This window comes from Myotis lucifugus, unplaced genomic scaffold, assembly GCF_000147115.1.
Source record: "Myotis lucifugus unplaced genomic scaffold, Myoluc2.0 scaffold_88, whole genome shotgun sequence".
NCBI lineage: Eukaryota > Metazoa > Chordata > Mammalia > Chiroptera > Vespertilionidae > Myotis > Myotis lucifugus.
In genome coordinates this window covers 3,117,292-3,138,442 of record NW_005871136.1, presented here as the reverse complement: position 1 = coordinate 3,138,442, position 21,151 = coordinate 3,117,292, and the positions used below count along the sequence as shown (strand labels likewise).

The 21,151-nt window shown below is 45.9% G+C and overlaps 1 protein-coding gene across 1 annotated transcript in view; it reads right to left on the bottom strand.

The window, feature by feature from the left end:
- TAT (tyrosine aminotransferase) overlaps positions 1 to 17,740 on the bottom strand; it is a 36,107-nt gene extending 18,367 nt beyond the window's left edge. Inside the window, exons 1-2 of the mRNA XM_023756101.1 lie at positions 17,678 to 17,740; positions 15,904 to 16,057 (exon numbers count right to left, since the gene is read on the bottom strand). Coding sequence (XP_023611869.1) covers positions 15,904 to 16,057; positions 17,678 to 17,721 — 198 coding nt within the window. The 5' untranslated portion in view covers positions 17,722 to 17,740. The remainder of the gene's footprint in view (positions 1 to 15,903; positions 16,058 to 17,677) is intronic.
- Positions 17,741 to 21,151: the final 3,411 nt, after the last annotated feature.

The window sequence follows — 21,151 nt, the reverse complement described above, 5'->3', positions numbered from 1 at the left end:
ATTCTCATTATTTGTGTAATAATATAGGTTGACTGTGTTTTAAAAAACTGAGATATAATACATATGCCATAAAATTCATCTTTTCCAAATGTACCATTCACTGTTTTTTTTTGTATGTTCACAAAGTTGTAGAATCATCACCACTATCTAACTCCATAACATTGGCATCGCTCCAAAAAGAAGCCCTATACCTATTAGCCATCACTTCCACTCCCCACCACTGCACCTTGCCCCTGGCACCGCTAATTTACTTTTTACCCCGATGGATATTCTGGATATTTCCTCTGAATGAAATAGTACACTATGTGGTCTTTTGTGTCTGACTTCTTTCACTTAGCATACATCCTCAAGTTTCATCCATGTCATAGCATGTATCAGCACTTCATTCCTTGTATGGTTGAATAAGATTCCATTGTATAAATATAGCACATTTTGTTCATCCATTCACCAGCTGAAAGACATTAAGGCTATTCCTTAGTTGATTGTGGTGTGCTTTTTTAATGCTCACCCTAGGATATGTGTATTGATTTGACAGAGAGAGAGAGAGAGAGAGAGAGAGAGAGCGAGCGATCGGTTGGCTCCCATACCCACTCTGACCAGGGATCAAACCCACAATCTAGGTATTTGCTCTGAATAGCAATGAAATCCACAACATTTTGGTGTATGGGACAGTGCTCCAACCAACTGAGCTACCCAGCCAGGGCAGTTGATTGTGTTTTGATAGCTGCTTAATACTTGCTAACTGACTCAGCTCCTGGCATCATACCTAGCCTTCCTAATTCTTATTTTTTTATTTTTTTAAATATATTTTATTGATTTTCTACAGAGAGGAAGGGAGAGGGAGAGAGAGTTAGAAACACAGATGAGAGAGAAACATCGATCAGCTGCCTCCTGCACACCCCCCACCGGGGATGTGCCCGCAACCAACGTACATGCCCTTGACCAGAATCGAACCTGGGACCCTTCAGTCTGCAGGCCGATGCTCTATCCACTGAGCCAAACCGGTCAGGGCGCCTTCCTAATTCTTAATCCCCATCCATATGTTATCGCCAACAAAATATATCCAAACAGTGGCTATTGCTGAAACAACACATAAAAAAAGATCACACCAAAGACCAACTCTATAGAAATCATTGCTGATTTTTCTACCATGTTCATTTACTAACGGATTCACATATAGTTAGTACCTATGTGTTAAGCACTGTTTGAGGTTCTACCGTTTGAGGTTCAAGAAGATACAGAGCCTGCTCTCAGGGAACTGGAATCAAGTGACTCAGATAGGCATTAAGCAAATCATTACACAAGTAGATATGTAAACTGCTCTTAGGATAAGTGCCACAGAGGAGAAGTGCAGGAAGAACAGCCCAGGGTGAGGACAGATGTTGAAGGAGCCTTCCCTGAAGAAGTTGCATTTAAGTTGAGTTGTGAAAATAAGGATTTGTCCAGAATAAAAGAGGGAGAGAGAGAGTCCAAGCTGTGAAAATACTTGTCCAGAAAAAGGGAGGAATAGAGAGTCCAAGTTGTGAAAATATTTGTCCAGAAGGGAGGGAGAGAGTCCAAGCCATGAACATATCATGCTGAAGGCCTTGATGGGGTAGGGACTTACGAGGAAGTGGTGGGGCATGATGAATAAAAGGAAAATAGTAGACAATGAGGCTGGAGAAGGGAAGGGGGGTCTGGCCAGATGATGCTGATAGGTAAGGTGATCAGTAGCTGCAGCAGCATCTTCTTGCCAAAAGCAGTAGGCTTACTGTTTTCCAATGCACCACGGTATTTAGAAATCCTTCAAGCTGCTCAAAATCAGGCAATTTTCCTGCCAGTCCCATGAGTAGCAATTCTGGTCCTGAACCTCGTTCTTGCCCTCAGGTAACAGATTCTAGCTATTTTCTTGTCCACTGGTCTTATCTTCCCTTTGCCTCTTCAGACCCATTCTTTGCCCTTCCCCACCCTTCTCTGTGCCCCAGCAGGCTGATCCCCCATCAATGGGGTCCCTTGGCCATTGTGGGTCACTGGCAGGAGATTTGAAGTAGGAGGAGGGTGTGCACAGGTTGGGTAATTAATCCTTTGGCTCCCTTCCTGTTAGGTTGCATTTCTGAAGGCCACGGCTACTGTCAGGAGGCCATTCCACACAACTCTTCTTTCTAGGTTCTTGTCATTATTTCTTCCCCTTTCCCTTTCAGGCCTCAGTGGGGACAGCTCCCCTGTTGATTTCTTCACTCCCTACTCACACCCTAAGTCCCACAAATGGCTACAACAATACTCCCACTCCACATGCTCTTCAACAATGTGGCTTTGCCATTTCTCCATTGAGAGGTGGAGTCTAGCCCTAGCTGGTTTGGCTCAGTGGATAGAGTGTCAGCCTGTGGACAGAGGGGTCCCGGGTTCAATTCCAGTCAAGGACACATGCCTGAGTTGTCGGCTCGATCCCCAGTAGGGGGTGTGCAGGAGGCAGCCTATCAATGATTCTCTCTCATCATTGATGTTTCTATCTCTCTCTCCCTCTCCCTTCCTCTCTGAAATCAATAAAAATCTATGAAAAAAAAGGTGGAGTCTATTTCTCCACCCTTATAAATCTAGGCACACTCTGTGACTGTTTTGAGTAAGTTGGGGGAAATGTACCGTGTCAGTTCTGGATCTAGTTCTTAACTAGTCTACCAGCTTCTGCTTCCTGCTCTTGGGACCCTGAGCCTCCATGTAAGAATCCAGTTTATTCTGCTGGAGAAGGACCTAGGGAAGCGCAGAGGTGCCAGGCAGGTGGGTGAGGAAGCCAGCTGGGGAGTTTAGCCCATCGGAGCCTTCAGAGTGCACCCTACCAAGATGACTATGACGACATGAGAAATCACAAGCAAGATCCACCCCACTATTCCCAGTCACCCCTCAGAACCACAAGAGATCCAAAATAAATTATCTCGTGTCGGAACCCCTCCATTTCCTTCATTAAACCATCTTCAAATTGCCTCGTTTGTATGCACCATCTGTTTCCTGCTGGAGGACCACAACCAAAAGTGTCCGGCCGTAAAAATCCCACTCACCTGGATCACAGAACCCTGTGTGCGAAGGGGATTGGAATAATCCTGGAAATCCATCAGTGTGAAGCCACCCTGTACACATGGGTCTCTATCCTGTTTTGAACACAGCACTCAGTCACCTGTTTCAGCACTTTTCAAGAACAGATGTAGCACTTTTTGGGGGGCCAGGATGCCATCTTCCGGTAATTAACCAAAATGACCAACACAAGGGGAAAGAGGAGAGGCCCCCGCTATATGTTCCCCAGGCCTTTTAGGAAACATGGAGTTGTTCCTTTGGCCACATACGTGCGCATCTGCAAGAAAGGTGGTGATGTAGTCACCAAGGGAATGTCACTGTTCAAAAAGGAGTGCCCCCAACTGTTCCCCTGGCAAAACCGGAAGAGTCTACAAGGTCACCCAGCATGTGGTGGGCACTGTTGTGAACAAACAAGTTAAGGGCAAGATTCTTGCCAAGAGAATTAAAGCACATATGGAGCATATGAAGCGCTCTAAGAGCTGAGATAGCTTCCTAAACGTGTGAAGGAAATCATCAGAGAAAGAAGGAAGCCAAAGAGAAAGGTGCCAGGGTTCACCTGAAGCACCTGCCCACTCCACCCAGAGAAGCACACTTTGTGAGAACCAATGGAAAGGAGCCTGAGATGCTGGAACCCATCCCCTGTGAATTCATGGCACAATAAGTGTAAAGACATAAATAAAAGAGCTCTGTACTGATTGAAGAAGAAGAAGAAGAAGAAGAAGAAGAAGAAGAAGAAGAAGAAGAAGAAGAAGAAGAAGATATTCTGCTGCACAGTGAATCGTTCATATGCTCAAGAAAGCATCCATTTTTTATTTTCCAAGCTGAGCAAATTGTTTTTTTTTTGTAATTTCCTTGTCCTTCTTGGAAAAATGGAGCTCAGTCTCTCGTGAAAGTCTAACTAGTTCTGTGAATAAGAGGAGGATATATAGATATAGTGTACGTAGAGAGAGGGATTCCTTTCGCATCCAGTCTGATCTCTGAGCAGCCAACTAAAGGGATAGTTTTAATGATAAAGGGATAGTTTTAATGATGACATGAATTACATAACCTTTCTCTCTTTTCCTGAGCTTTTGGGGGACTCCTGAGCTTATGAGACCCAAAAAAGCCTTCAACTTTTTACTCGGGCCTACATTTTCCTCTGCAGCGAGATGTCTGAGCCACAAGATAGGACTTCCCATGCAGAAGAGCAGCTGCTTGTAGCACAGCACAAACTTAAGCACCCCCTGCCCTGTGCCTTACGGGGTCTTCCTTACAGACAAGGCAGGTGCTGAGCCTGGCTTCTGTGCTGTAGAAAGTCCCGGGTAGATCTCCATGGCTCTGCCGTTCTGAAGAATTCTCTCGGCCAAGAAGTATCAGATGTTCCAAAGGTTAAAGGGTTTGTTGCTGCCATCCCCCAATGAGGCCTCAAGGCCACCCCTTCAGCATGCTGCCTCGAAACAAGTGCCAGAGGTGATGTAACTCCACAGACTTTATCCAGGTTCACTGCTGGCATCTGTGGATGGGAGAGAACCATTCATGGGGCCAAACCACAGGGAACCACCCAAGCCTGGGAACATTGAGTTCTCTCAAGACTCTGCGCAAAACAGTGATGAAACACAGTGGGACTGTCGTGTTTGAGAAGAGGATCACAGGACACACACCTCTCTCAGCTGGAGGACTGGCAGAGAGAACGAAAAAAAAATGAGACAAGATAACAGAATTCAGGTTTGAACCAAGTCAACCCTGGAGAGGCGGGGCAGAGTGCCTACTGATCACTTAAAGCTCTTCCACAGCCAGAGTTCTGCAACCGACTTCCATGAATACACTCCTTGAACAAGTGTTTATGAGCCAGGCTCTGCTCCGAGTGCTGGAGAGACAGTAATGAGGGAATCAAACCAAGCCCCCACCTTCCTGGAACTGATGTTCCTTTTGGGGGTAGAAAAGCAATGAACAGAGAAACATATGGTAGGAGCCATCAATGTCGTAAAGAAACATGAAGCAGGGTGTGGGATCAGAAGTGTATGATCGTCGGAATGCCGCCCCCTCCGACCACCACATAGTGACATTTAATGGGAGATGGGAATGAGGAGAGAGAATGAGTCCTGTGGATGGGGCCGGGGGCGACAAGCATTCTAGGCAGAGGGAACAGCAAGGTCAAAGGCCTTGAGGCAGGACTACACCTGGCATGTTCCAGGCAGAGCCAGGTGAGCAGCTGCTGCGAGCAGAGCAGAGGTTGCCGGGACGGAGTAAGAGAGAAAGCGCTCCAGTCTTGCTACTGAGAGGACTGAATAGGACTCTTGGCTTAACACGGGGCAATTTGTTTCCCAGCCCAGGCTGCCACCGACGAATGCCTTCGGACAGAAAGGGGTGGGAGCGCGCATCTGCATCAGAACTGACCCCCACTCAAAACTAAAACAAATCCCACAAAGCAATGTGCTGCTGGCCATGGGTCAGCAGGGTCACTCAACTCTGCTTTTGGGTGCAGACCAGAAGGACAAACAGACATGCAGATAAGGTGTAAGCAGCTGTTCTTCTGGTTGAGTCTGTACAGACTGGGGCTCTGGTGGGGAGCCCACCCTGCAGGGGCTTTACACATACTCTGCCTCCTCTCACCCAAGGACCTGCAAATCCAGCCATTCCCTTGGCCCTCATCTGAGAGTCCTGCGGAGAGACGGTTTGAGGGAGCAATAATTTCAGTGGTTACGGCTATAGGACCTTACAGGTTTTATAGGAGAAATTAGAAAGCTATTAATTTATTAATTTATTTTAAAGGATCTCACTCTTGTTCTGGAAAAGGCAGCATTACAAGGATAGAAAACAGATCAGTGGTTTCCCAGGGGCTGGGGCTGGAAGAAGGGAGGGCTCCGTGTGGGAATTTGGGAGGACGAAGGAATTGTTCCATATCTTGATTGTGATGCTGGTTATATGACAAAAGACTGAAGAATTGTACACCAAAAGAGTGCATTTTACTGTTTGGACATTGTATCTTAATTTTTAAAAAGGAAGAATAGCAGGTTACCTCCCCCAAAAATCAAACCAAACCAAAGACATCTGTGCTGAGAAGGTTACCACTGAATCTCAATCGAATATCTCATCCTCCAAAGTGATTCTGCAGAAAAAGCTGGGATTTCACTCAGGAGCGGTCTGTTGCTCATTTTAGGAAGGAATGTCCTTCGTGAAAACATATCACTATCAGGACATTGGAGTGGTTTTGCCATTACGACGAGTCTTGTGCGTGGGGTACATTCGCAAGGAGCATGGGACAGAACCGAATTAGAGGGCACAGAAAGGTTAAGGAACTTGCCCAAGATCACACAGCTACTAAATGGCAGAGTCAAAACTCAGGCCAAGGCATCTGCACTCTTATCCATCAGGCTACCTCATAACCCCTAAAACATCCTACCTTTTGTTGATGGGACTTAAAGGGTAGTTAATAAAGCAACGAAAATCTTTTGTGACCAAAGGGACCCCCTGGTTAACTGGGCCATTTTGTTTTCTGCCCTACATTATCTCAAGTGGCAGAGAGAAGGCAGAGCCAACCTGCTCTGGTTGGCTTCTGTTCTATTGACACTTATTGAGTGTCCTTGACATGACAAGCACGGTGGCAGATGCCTGGGATGGACAGATAAGGGACAGGCTGGTAAACCAATGATTGCCACTGTGCAGATCTGTAGGCGGTGCCGGCTAAGCCCAGAGGAGGAGAGGGAACTTTGTCGACCCTCCAGCTTAAACTTGAAGGAGTCGATTTGCCAAGTGAATGAGCAAAGGAAGACTGGACTGAACTGCCCTGCAAGCCTCCTGCCCTCCAGACCTGAGGCTGAGTAGATTCATGGCCTTCTGTTGACAACATGGTTGCCAGTCCCCTGGAACAAGAGATCAGCCCTGGCTCCCTATCTCTGCTAGAGCAAACATTGAGAAATGTCAGCCGCAATGACTTCAGTGTTGCACCCGATTGCGTATGCCACAGAATGGATCTATTCTCCAACCCCCGCCCCCCCCTTCCCCCCGCAAATGAGAATCAGGAGGCCAAGGCAGAGCTGAATCCTGGTAAATGGGAGTGGGAAATAACTAAGGACCATCCGCAGATACAGAGAGAGAGGGAAGAACCCAAAAAGAGTGGCTGGAGATTGAGCCTGCCAAGTTCCCTGCATACGTTGGAAAGGGCACCGGGCATGTGGAGATGGTGACGGAATATTGCCTGACATCAGCCCAATAATCAGTCACTACAAGGCCAGTGAATGCCAGCTGTTCTAGGGTCTCCCGGGAACCCTGTCTCTTTTCTTTAAAACAAACAAACAAACAAACAAAAACCAGAAAATAATAGTTATAACTATATACCCAGGTACTTATATCAGTTTTTTCCCCAAGAGATTTAATATATATGATCAATCTAGCAAAGTAACCAATACATTTGTTCATAAAACTTACTAATTTTAGCCCTAGCCCAGTTTGGCTCAGTAGATAGAGTGTCAGCTTGCGGACTAAAGAGTCTCAGGTTCGATTCCAGTCAAGGGCACATGCCTGGGTTGGTGGCTTCATCGATGATTCTCTCTCATCATTGATGTTTCTCTCTCTCTCTCCCTCTCTCTTCCTCTCTAAAACCAAAAAATATATATTTTTAAAAACTTATTAATTTGTACAGCTCTATTGATTTCTCAACTATCACCAAGTTCCCACTTAGATGTCAGTGAGCCCTAACATTAAAATTATTAACTACAATATTTGTGCTTAATAAATATGTTGTACCAACATATTTGTGCTTTTGTGTCTTGTAAATATTTGACCAATGTATTCCTGGCTTGTGTTTTACCAAAGTATGAACTCTGGGAAAGTGTATGTATTTCTGTGTCTTTTCTTTTCTTTTTTCTTCTTGTTCATAGAAACATTTCTTACATTGATACCCCACGTGCTACATTACACTGGACATACAGGTTCATTGAAACAAAATCTCACTCTTATGTTCAGCAAACATTTGTGTGTCTTCTATTTGCAAGGTGTGCTGTCTTTACAGCGACCTGCACAGGAGCTGAATTCTTACACTAGTTTTGGGTTCCCTGCATTATCATCCCGAAAGACCAACATATTTGTGCATTTCTGAGGGCAGGGGCCATGTTTGTTTAACTGACTTTACACAGTGCTAGTTCCACGCACAAGGGCATACATAAACAACCCAATGCAATCCAGAGGTGGGTGCTTATTTCCAAGAGGAGGTTAAAATATGGCACCTTTACACAGCTCAGTGTTTTAAGACTCATAAAACAAAGGTGATTTACAAGTGCCAAATAAATCAGACCAAAAATACACCCCAGCTCAAGCGACAATTTGGGCAAGCACGTGTACTCTGATGTTTTTAGCACTGAGCGCCAGTTCTCGACTGGGTCTGATGTAGGCAGAGTCGGGAGAAGATTCCAGCACAGCAGTAGAGGTCCTCTTCCAACTGCCCTTCTGCGTGGATCTTTAAGTCACTCAATCAAGACTTTCCCCTCTAGCCCTAACCGGTTTGGCTCAGTGGATAGAGCATCGGCCTGCAGACTGAAAGGTCCCAGGTTCGATTCTGGTCAAGGGCACATGCCTGGGTTGCGGGCACATCCCCAGTAGGAGATGTGCAGGAGGCAGCTGATTGATGTTTCTCTCTCATCGATGTTTCTAACTCTCTAGCCCTCTCCCTTCCTCTCTGTAAAAAATCAATAAAATATATATTTTTTAAAAAGACTTTCCCCTCTTTTAAATAAAAATAGGTTTTTTCCAAGCTTATATTTTCCCTCCTGGCAAAATAAATTATTATCTTTAATACCACCTTATACTATTTTTTTAACCCTCAGCTGAAGATGTTTTTCCATTGATTTTTAGAGAGAGTAGAAGAGAGAGGGCAAGACAGAGAGAAATATCGATATGAGAGAAACATCGATTGGTTGCCTCCTGCTCACACTCAACCAGGGCCCCAGGCAGGGGAGAAGCCTGCAACCAAGGTCCGTACCTTTGACTGTAATCAAACTTGGAACCCTTCAGTCTGCAGGCTGATGCTCTATTCACTGAGCCAAACCGGCTAGGGCCCACCTTATACTATTTTAAAGCACTTTCACAATAGCAAGTATATAGGATTGGATGTCAACATTACTGGGAAAAAATAAAGCGTTAACATTATTTGGAATAAGGGATGGTAGGTTTATGGGTGATTTTTGTTTCTTCTCTACACTTTTCTCTATTTTCAAATAGTTCTACTATAAGTAAGTACTGCTAATAATCCAAAATAATAGCAATAACTTTAAAAGATGAAGAAGTTTATTCCTCTATTCAACATGTGTTTCTTGAGCACTTACTACATGCCAGGCACTGTCTTAACCGTAAAACAGCAGGTCCCGGGAGCTTCCATGGTGGGGAAGGGTAATGTTATGAAGCACAGATCACTTGTCCCTCTGTGGAAAAGCGTACTTTGAGCAGATTATGGGGATAGGTGATATGGAGGGAGAGACTTGCGGCCTGCTGGGGGCAACGTGTGACCCAAAGAGGGAAACACTGTGGCATGGAGAGGTTCGAAGGTAGTGAGCGACACGCTTCATCTGTGTTTAGGTTTTACTGGATCTGGCTCTTGTCGTCAGAGCGCCACTTTCTCTGATCCAAGGCCACCTCCTATTCGTAACCACCCTCCCTGGAACATTGTGAAACCTGAGTTGGGAATCACCCCACACCGGTACTGGTCAACATGGGGCTGAGAACAGCACAGGACATACTGAGGACAACAGTGTGAAGCAAATGCATGGGCCCATGCTCCCTACTAGGTTTGGAGCCCGCAACCTGGGCATGTGTCCTGACCGGAGTTGAACTGGTTCTTGATCCATGGGGTGATGCTCAATCTACTAAGCCACACCAGCTGGGCCAAATGTACCCTTTTTATAAGAACACTAGAGGTCCGGTGCACAAAATTCATGCACTCGGGGGTGAGGGGTCCCTCAGCCCGGCCTGTGCCCTCTCGCAGTCCGGGAGCCCTTGGGGGATGTCCAACTGACATTTTAGACCTGTGGGGAGCGTGCCTAAGCCAGCAGTCGGACATCCTTAGCACTGCCCCGGAGGTGGGAGAGGCTCCTGCCACTGCCGCTGAGCTCGCCAGCTGTGAGCCCAGCTCAGGGCTTATATGGCTGAGTGGTGCTCCCCCTGTGGGAGCACACTGACCATCAGCAGGCAGCTCCTGCGTCTGCCCTTTGGTGGTCAGTGCGCATCATAGCAACTGGTCATTTCGCTGTTCGGCCATTTTGCATATTAGCCTTTTATTCTATAGGATGCTTTTATAGACTTTGTCTAAAACCAGAGATTGCTGTGCAAAAGTCTCCACAATCTGGAGAAATTCTTAAGGATACCACACATCAAAAGATGAGTCAGGCCCTAACTGGTTTGGCTCAGTGGACAGAGCGTCAGCCTGCGACTGAAGGGTCCCAGGTTCAATTCCGGTCAAGGGTACGTACCTTGGTTGCAGGCACATTCCCAGTAGGGAGTTGCAGGAGGCAGCTGATCCATGCTTCTCTCTCATTGATGTTTCTAACTCTCTATCCCTCTCCCTTCCTCTCTGTAAAAAAATCAATAAAATATATTTTTTTAAAAATGAGTGAGAATAACCATTTGGGATAACCAGTCTTCTAGGTGGCCCAATGATCCTTGCCATCTGTATTCAAGCCTCTGCATAAGGACCTGTGAAGTAAACATTTGGGAAGTGTAGCCTGAGAGTAACCCCAAGGAGATCTTTAAAAGTAAACATTTTACTTTTAAATGTTAAAACTTACTTTAAGTTATTGGATTGGGTTATTTTAAAGGGTCCCAAGTTTGATTACAGTCAAACTTACTTTAAAAGTTTAAAACCTGGGTTTTAAACAAGCCATCAACTCAAAAGAGAGAGCTTTTGAGAGAACTGTAGTCTGAAGAGGCCCAGCACAGAAGGTGCAGGGTCCCTGGGGCTGGCTTGTTAGAAGGGTTGTCCTTCACATACAGAGTCCAACCGACTCCAACCGACAGAAATGTTTACTTTTAAATGGTAAACCAAAGGTCAAAAAAGGCATTGCAACTTCCAACTTGCTCTGGGAAAAGCCAGCTGCCATGTTGTAAGTATACCAAACGGCTGTGTGGAGAGCTCCCCGTGAAGAGAAAGTAAGACCTCTTGACAACTTGCCCACCATGTGCATGAATGGCCTTTGGAGCAGATACATCCTCCAGCCCCATTAAAGCCTAGCAGACTGCAGTCCCTGCCAAACTCTTGGCTGCAACCTTGGGGGAGACCCCCTAACCAGCCAGCCCACCCACTCCTGAACTTCAGACCCACAGTGTAGTAAACAGAATACTGCCCCCCGCCCCAAAGATATCCAAATCCTACTCCCTGGAACTTGTGAATACGTTAGCTTACATGGCAAAGGGTGGCTTTGCAGATATAATTAGGGATTTTAAGATAAGGAAATTATCTGAATTATCTGTGTGGGACCAGTCCCTTGGGCCTGAACTCTAAACTTCCTGAGCTCTAAAGCTTTGCAACCTTTGGAAATGGTGCATAATGTCGGACACGTAATTCTTAATTATGCAAGTGGACAGCTTACACCATGAGGAGTCCCCCCAAGGCTCTGAGGACTGGCCCTGCCCTTGACAACTTCTCTTTCCTCTAGAGAAATGGGTGCTGTGGATGAGGTGTAGAAACGGTACTGGGGTTTTTTGTGTGTTTTTGTTGTTTTGTTTTGCTTTCACAGAGTATTAAGGAAAATTATTCAACACTTGGAAATAAGGCAAAAGATCATTGCAGGTCTTCAAGGTCATATGGGGTATTGACTAACAGCCCCCAACCCCCAAATATTATTGATTCTCTAGAAATAGTGTGTCTTTATTTGACTTATTAATCGAGTTCGGGCTCTGAAAAGTTGGATGCTCTTTTAGATTGGTCAACTGCAAATGCTTTTTGTAAAGATGAAAAAGATTTCTTACCTAGTAGAAATAGTAACTTCAGAGTTTATAGTTTATTGCTTGTAGGTTTGATGCCCAGAACTGTTCCCATTTGCCCAGGACTGAGAGGTTACCTAGGACACAGGACTTTTAAGGCTAAAACCAGGACTATTATGGGCAACTGGTCACCCTACCTGCAAGAATTAAGCCAGTTTTAGAACTGACTTGGTAATCTTCTTTCAACATTCTTTCATTGGCCAGAAATACTTTGGTCTTTCTCATATGCCCCTAAACCAATTTCCTTTCTTTTTATCTTTCTTTCTTATTTTTTTTTATATATGAGTTCATTTATTTATTTAATTGAATTTATTGGAGTGACATTGGTTACTAAAATTATATAGATTTCAGGTGTCCAATTCTATAATACATCATCTATATATTATATTATGTGTTCATAATGGCTACCATCAATAAATCAACAAAGAAGTGTTGTCGAGAATGTGGAGAAAAGGGAACACTCATGCACTGCAGGTGGGAATGCAGTTGGTGCAGCCTCTGTGGAAAACAGTATGGAGCTACTTCAAAAATTAAAAATGGAATTGCCTTATGACCCAGAGATTTCACTTCTGGGAATATATCAGAAGAAACCTGAAACACTGATTCAAAAGAATATATGCACCCCTACGTTGTTCACTGCAGCATTATTTACAATAGCCAAGATCTGGAAGCAGCCCAAGTGCCCATCAGTAGATGAGTGGATAAAAAAGCTGTAGTACATTTACACAATGGAATACTACATGGCCATGAAAAAAAAGATGCTCTTACCTTTTGCAACAGCATGGATGGACCTGGACAGCATTATGCCAAGTGAAATAAGCCAGTCAGGGAAAGACAAGTACCATATGATTTCACTTACATGTGAACCAGTTTTCTTACACCACGGTTCTGTCATAATGAGCTAAACAAACCTTTGACACAGACTCATTTTACATTTCTGTGACTCATCTTTGTAACTCTTTTACTAGTGAATGAGTGCTTTGGCAAGAGAAGGGGTTTCTCTGGTGAGGAGAGTAGCAGGGAGATGCTTCCCAGAGAGCAGGCCCTGGGGATCCACACTGGAGAAGCTGTTTCTACTTTTCATCCCCTTACTAGATCCCCTTCCTCTGGAGCACTTCCATCTCTTCCAGAAAAATAGCCTCCCTTCCTCCTAGCAATGGCCCCGTCTCCTACTCTTCTCACCCAAGAGTGAAATCTGGTTTCTTCCTAGGAACTCCATGATCCAGCCAAGTTCACTAACACTACTCAAATACAACGAACACTCTGTTGAATTTACTTATCTTTCTAACAAAATAATGTTTACAACTATAAATACCTGACCTTCATTGAGTACCAGCCATTCTTTGAGTATTTATCTTTCCTTGAGCATTTGATATTTAGTAACCATGCTCTTGCCCACTTGGCACTACTTACTGATCACTTGCTCCTTCTTGTTTATGGAACTACTAGAGGCCCGGTGCATGAAATTCATGCACGGGGGAGGAGGGTGTCTCCTCAGCCCAGTCTGTACCCTCTCCAATCTGGGACCCCTCAGGATGGGGCCTAAACTGGCAGTTGGATATCCCTCTCACAATCTGGGATCGCTGGCTCCTAACTGCTCACCTGCCTGCCTGCCTGGTTGCCCCTAACTACCCCCCCCCCCCCGCCAGCCTGATCACCCCTAACCACCTCTGCTTGCTGGCCTGATTGCCCCTAACTGCACCCCCTGCTGGCCTGGTCACCCTGAACTGCCCCCCTTGCCGGCCTGGTCACCCCACGCAGCCTGCTGTTCAGTCATTTGGTCGTCCCTCACTAACCCCCCTGCCGGCCTGGTCACCCCACACAGCCTGCTGTTCAGTCATTTGGTCGTCCCTCACTAACCCCCCTGCCGGCCTGGTCGCCCCACACAGCCTGCTGTTCAGTTGTCCATTTGGTCGTTTAGATCATGCTGGCCCCTGGCTTTTTATATATTAGGATATTTCCTTATGATCGCTCAAATCCTTTTCCTCTTCATTCCTAATGCCAAGGCCTTGGCTTGGGCCAGCTCTCCTTCCAAACATCCTCAGATGTTATTTCCATAATGAATCTGACTGAGATGCTTCCCTGGTTAAAAGTCATCCCTGGTGGCACTGCATGGCCTGTAGTCACAAACCTACTATGGACACCAACACACAATATTCCTTTATAAATTGTATCTGTGTACCCATTACCAATACATTGCTTCCATTATAAATCAAATACAGAAAAAGAAATTCACAAAGAGATAACATTTACAAATTAAATAGCTCTATTTTACCCCCTACACTGCAGGGAGGTTGCATGTACTTCCTTGGAGACCGCAGATCCACAGCAGTAAGTTCAAGTTTGTACGGCTGACTTTCAAGGCTTCTCATGATCTGGCCCCTGCCTACCTCTTCTGTCTCTTTTCCCTTTACTCTCTCCCTTGCTCCTAGTGTGATGATCCAAAATGGAAGGATTTGAACTTGAAGCTCCCAAACCTGCCTACCTTCTCTTTGCTGCCCTCTTTGTTTAGCGTGCTGCGCCCTAACTTGGCTCCCCCAACTGCAAGATCCTCTGCCTCATTTTTTCCTCAAAGCTATTCTCAAGCACTCCTTCCTCTGGGAAGCTGTGTTCTAGTTACTTCCACTTCCATGTCCCATCTACACACCATGCACATCTCTTTTCTTAGCAATGATCCACAACATCGACCTCTCTGCCTCTTGTTAAACTGTGAGCTCTCTAAGGGCCTGTCTTATTCACTTAGGCATCCACAGTCCCTGATAAATCCTAACAATGACAATAAAAACAGCCAATATTTTTATGATACTAATATCTGCCAGTCACTGCTTCAAGTGCTTCACATATTTACACTATTTAACCCTATGATGGGTACAGTTACCCCTATTTTGCATACGCAGACCCTTGGGCACCGAGAGGTTGAGTAACTTCCCAAGGTCACATAGGAAGCATGCGCAGTTCAGGAAAATAATGAACTGAGCTGCCCGCTCTCTATCACCCCAGGGATGAGGCTCAGGAAGAGAGGCTTTGTGTGAGTTGCCCCAGCCTGAGCCTACACTGCCACCTCCTGGCCAGCTCTGCCCTGCTGCAGGCTTAACTGGATCAAAAGTCCCCTCTGCCACCTGAGCGAGAGTCAGAAGGTCACGTGGGGAATATGCAGGCATTGCCCCTTGATCCACACACCTGAAGGACCACCTCCCTGACAGGGATGGCTCAGTGAAACCCCTCAGAGTCAGAACAGCATTGGGAAAGTAAACCCTCTGTCCCCAAACGCCACAGAAGGTACCCCAACCGACAGAAATGTTTACTTTTAAAGAAAAATGCTTAACTAAGCATTTAGATTATTCTTGCATTGGGCTCTCCTTTAGGAGGGAACACTGAATGGTACTTATATTAACAGATTGGTTCTCAAACGGGGTGCCTCATGGAACTATTGAAAAACACAGATGCCCATTCTCCGTTCCAAGCGGTCAGACCCACAAGTGGGTATCCTTTCTCCTTGGGGTTACTCTCAGGCTACACTTCCCCAAGCCCCAAAGTCTCTCAGACCATTTAGAATCCCACTTTTCCATTTTAAGCAAAGGCCATGTCTTTCCATTTGGGCTTTAATAGAAAACTATGCTATTTTACAACGCTGTAAATTACAGCTAATTAAGAGCAATGCAAAAAAAAAAAAAAAAGTCCTTGTTTGTAGACATGCAGAGCTGATCCTGTCTGGTAGAGGTTCGACGGATGCTGCTTTCCCCCTTTGGAAGACATCAGTTCTGCCTCCTTTGTACATTCATCTCGTTATTCCTGATCTACAATGGGACTGTCCTTAAGATTCTCTCCTGAACCTGTTGTAACACCTGCCTGATTCTCTTGGGGACTTTTGAGCTTAAAAAAATCTTTAGTATGTGTTCGTGATTTTACCTTTTTTGGAAAATGACCTTGGATGCACCTTGGCAAATATTTTCCTTTTCTCGACTCTTGGGCCATCTGCCATTTGCGTGCGTTCTTTGTTTTGGTGGAACACTGGGCATTTCCTGTGACCTCCCACAGATGCATCATGTCTGTCCAAGGGCTCCTGGAAGAACAGTGGAACAACCGAAAAATGTTGTGGTTATTTTGTTGCTATTAATCTTCACTTGAGGGTATTTTTTTTTCATTGATTTTTGTTTGTTTGTTTTTAGAGAGAAGGTTAGGAGGAAGGGAAGGGCAAAGAGGAAGAGAGAGAGAGAAACATCAGTGTGAGAGAGACACATTGATTGGTTGCCTCCTGTACACACCCTGACTGGGCTGGGAATTGAACCGTCAACCCTTTGGTACGCAGGCCAATGCTCTAACCACTGACCACCACCGGCCAGAGCCAAAAAACATTATATTATTAACTAAGGCAAAAGAGAGGTTAGGGCATTGGCTCCTAACCTTCTCGTCCACAAAAACTAAAGTAAAAGAACAGAAACTGAAATTAAATAAACCTATCAAATTTTCATTGGGCTCTAACTCACAACTTCCTTATAGATTTGTTTAATTGCTCCTTCCTTACTCGTGTAAATTGACTTATTAAAAATGACAAATATTAGTCCATGGCCAGTATGGCTCAGTTGGTTGGAACATCATCCCATGCACTGAAGGGTCACAGGTTCAATTTCCAGTCAGGGTACGTACGGGAGGCCAATGGGTCGATGTTTTCCTTTCTCTTTCTCTCTTCCTTCTCTCTCTCTCTCTCTCTCTCTCTCTCTCTCTCTCTCTCTCTCTCTCTCTCTCTCTCTCCCCGTCTTCTTCTCTCTAAAATCAATGAAAACATATCCTCTGGTGAGTATTTTTTTTAAGATTACATATATTATGCCTGACCAGCATGGCTCAGTGGTTGAGCATCGACCTATGAATCAGGAGGTCATGGTTCAATTCCCAGTTGGGGCACATGCCCGATTATAGGCTCAATCCCCAGTAGAGGGCGTGCAGGAGGCAGCTGATCAATGATTCTCTCTTATCATTGATGTTTCTATTTCTCTCTCCCCCTCTCCCTTCCTCTCTGAAATAAAATTTTAAAAAATAATATATATATAATCGGGGCGGGGGGGACTTAAGACCCACAGAGTCCCAGTGATGTCAAAGAACAGGTGTGAGTGGAATGCAGGCAGTGGTGTGCAGGAACCAGCTCACACCAGCTAATGAGAGACATCATCCAAGCAGAGCAGAAACTGAATGAATAAGCCCTGTGACAAAGACTCCTGATTGTCCCCCGCCATCCACTCTCCCCCTCACTCTCACAGCATGACCCCCCTCCAGTTTTTAGCTGGGTACATGGCTACACTTCCCAGCTTCCTGTGCAGTTACCTATGGTCCGGTGACTATCTTCTGGCCAGCATAATGTGAGCAGAAGCTATGTCCACAACTTGTGGGTCTCACTCTTAAAGGAATAGGGGAAGCCATTCCTGGCCCCCACTTCTTCCCTTCCTGTGGGCTGGGACGTAGACACAGCGGCCAGGCATCTTAGACCTCGCCGATGAGGGCGACGCCTGAAGGGTGGCAGAACAACCTAGAAGGAACTCAGACTTGCAAGAACTTCACAGAGCAGAGCCACCAGTTCAACCCCGACTCTTCCAAGAGAGAAATAAACTTTCTATCCTGTTTGTTTAAGTTGCTGCTGTGTTGGGTGTCTAGCCCATCCAGCCCATCTTATAACCCACCTACGACAAACCTCAAAGTAGTGGATGGCTCCGAATATGGAAGTGAACAGACCATTCCCAAGTGGGGCTCAGGAGTGAGCATTCTCCACTTGAGGGAGCATCATGGGAAGTGGGATCTTCAGGGAAGAGGCAGGTCAGGCCAGGAGGCAAAGCAGTTCAGGCACAAGCTGAAGCCACAAAAATTGATGTGCACATCAAGGTATGTCTCCTGGTGTCAAAAGCACAAAAGAGGCAGCTTGAAGGGACTCCTACTGGCCAAATTTGGGTAATTTTTAAGGATCGAAAAATTTACTTGCACTAACCGGTTTGGCTCAGTGGATAGAGCATAGGCCTGCGGACTGAAGGGTCCCGGGTTCGATTCCGGTCAGGGGCGTGTACCTTGGTTGCAGGTACATCCCCAGTGGGGGGTGTGCAGGAGGCAGCTGATTGGTGTTTCTCTCTCTTCGATGTTTCTGGCTCTCTATATCCCTTCCTCGCTGTAAAAAAAATCAATAAAATATATTTTTAAAATTACTGGATGATTGAGACAGTAGGGGAAATTTGAATATGGGGTGTATTCTTGATAATAATATCATATCGATGCTAAATTTCTGGACTGTGATTTTGCAGTGTGGTTATTTAGGAGAACACTGACCTTTGGAGATACATGTGGAAGTATTTACATGTGTCTAGAACAGGGGTGGGCAAACTTTTTGACTCGAGGGCCACAATGGGTTCTTAAACTGGACCGGAGGGCCGGAACAAAAGCATGGATGGAGTGTTTGTGTGAACTAATATAAATTCAAAGTAAACATCATTACATAAAAGGGTACGGTCTTTTTTTTTTTTAGTTTTATTCATTTCAAACGGGCCGGATCCAGCCCGCGGGCGGTAGTTTGCCCACGGCTGGTCTAGAACCTAAACTCAAATGTTTCATTAAAAAAAGTTTATAGCTATTGATAGAAGAAATGCGTCAAAATGACATTAATTAATGTAGGAAGGTAAAAATGTAAAACCAAAACAAATACAACAAAAAGGTGAGCTGGTACGGGAGGTTGTTTATTCAAAAAGGGGGTTCCAGGGGGCCCAGGGTCTGAGAGAGGAAGGGCTCTGCCACTTTGCAAACCACCCTGTGTCTGCTTTTTCACCGGGGGTCCTCAGTCCCCATTGCTGCCCCAGGCTCAGAACAGAGCTTTGCTCTCATAAATACCTGTGGAAGGTCCTGCAATTGGGCCCCATCCCCTCCACCCTGGAAAGAAAGGCTGATGGAACTCATAGCAGCGATTCCATGGGATGTGCAGACAAGCCTGGTGACCCAACCCTCCTGGGTTTCCTCCTTCCTCACTCCTCACTCCTTAATCCTCGGGCATTTTAGCTCTGAAGTTAGATTTCCCTGTGGCTCTGCCCAAGGCCTTCTCCTGTCTCCCTCCCTCCCTCCTTAGGTGAGCCCCTTCACTCCCAAGGAGTATCTCCAGCCCCCTAACCCCACCCCCACCCCCAACACACACACACACACACACACACACACACACACACACACACACTCCAGACTCATTCATATATGCTATTGCAACTGGACATCTACACTTGGATGAATTACAGCCACCTGAAGTTTCACATGTCCAAAATGGAACTCTCCAACTTGCCCCAGACCTGGTTCTCTTCAGTATTCCCACCTCAGTAAAGTGCACCTCTTACCTCCCCTCACTTCCTCACATCCAACCCATCTGTAAGTTCTTCCTCCAGATGATAACCTGGACCTTCTCACCATTGCCCCTCACCTGATTGCTCCAGTAGCTCCCTAACTCTTGTCTCTCCTTGACCTTTGGCCCCCTGGTGTCCATCCTCCTCACAGAAGCCAGAGTAATCTTTTAAAACGTGTATCAGAGCAAGAAAAGAAATTCTTCTCTTGAGATAAAAAAGCACCATGGAGTCCTGGCTGGTTTGGCTCAGTGGATAGAGCGTCAGCCTGCGGACTGAAGGGTCCTGGGTTCGATTTCGGTCAGGAGCACATGCCTGGGTTACGGGTTTGATCCCCAGTGGGGGACGTGCAGGAGGCAGCCAATCAATGATTTTTCTCTCATCACTGATGTTTCTATCTCTCTTTCCCTCTCCCTTCCTCTCTGAAATCAATGAAGATATATATATATATTTTTAAATGCACCATGGATATCCTATACCATCTGCCTGCCCCACCTCCCAGCCGCATCTCATCTCCTCACTCCTTAGGTGAGCCCCTTCACTCCCAAGGAGTATCTCCAGCCCCCCAACCCCCACCCCCAACACACACACACACACACACACACACACACACACACTCCAGACTCATTCATATATGCTATTGCTATTGCAACTGGACATCTACACTTGGATGAATTACAGCCACCTAAAGTTTCACATGTCCAAAATGGAACTCTCCAACTTCCCCACTGCTCACAGCAACCTTCTTGTCCAGCTCTCTGCATTACCCGGCTTCTCTTTTTCTGGAACATTCTCTCAACTATCCCCAAGGCTTCCTCTTTCTCATCTCAACTCCAATGTCCCCTTCCCAGATCTATATAAAGAAACCTGCCCTCCCCCTTAAATTTTAGACATTGTCTTCTTTGTTTATTGCCAGTTCTCTCCCTACCTCCCATTCCCCCACCCCACCTCCACCCCGTTCCCTAAGACCTGAAGCACCACACAGGTGGAGTTCACTGTGTCTCCAGTGTCTGTTAGGCCGCTAGGTGCTCACAGTTATTTGTTGAAAGAATTAATTTAAAGCCCTGGCTGGTGTTTTCCAGTGGTTAGAGCATCAACCCACAGACCAAAGGGTCTCAGGTTCAACCTGCCCCTACAGGAGCAACCAATCCATGTGACTCTCACATTTATGTCTCTCTCTCTCTCTCTCTCTCTCTCTCTCTCTCTCTCTCCCCCTCTCCCCCCTCCCCCCAACCCCCTCCCCCTCTCTCTAAAAAGCAGTGGAAAAAATATCCTCGGGTGAGGATTTAAAAAGTTAATTTACAGATGTCAATTTTACATGCTTTTAAATATCCTTAGTTGACAAAATAAAAAGCTGCCAATTCTGTGTGGTTCGTCATTTTTTAAAAAATGTTTTTTTTAATTGATTTCGGAGAGGAAGGGAGAGGTAGAGAGAGATGGAAACATCCATGATGAGAGAGAATAACTGATTGGCTGCCTTCTGCACATCAGGGATGGAGTACAGAACCCGGACACGTGGCCTGGACCATTATCAAGGGACCCTTCAGTCCGCAGGCCGAGGCTCTATCCACTGAGCTAAACCAGCCAGGGCTGGTTCGTCATTTTTAAAACATTTGTCAGGGGCTATTGCATTAGAGGAACTGCCTCCAGCTCCCCTACAGCACCGTTGTCCTAAGGAGAGCAGGAGAGGGAGAGAGAGGTACCGTGCAGGCTCAGGCTGGAGGGCGGCTCAGCGGATGCGTGTGAGCGAGCGGTGGGTACAAAATGGGAAAGTAAACCCGAGGTGAGGGGCGCACGGAGAGCTC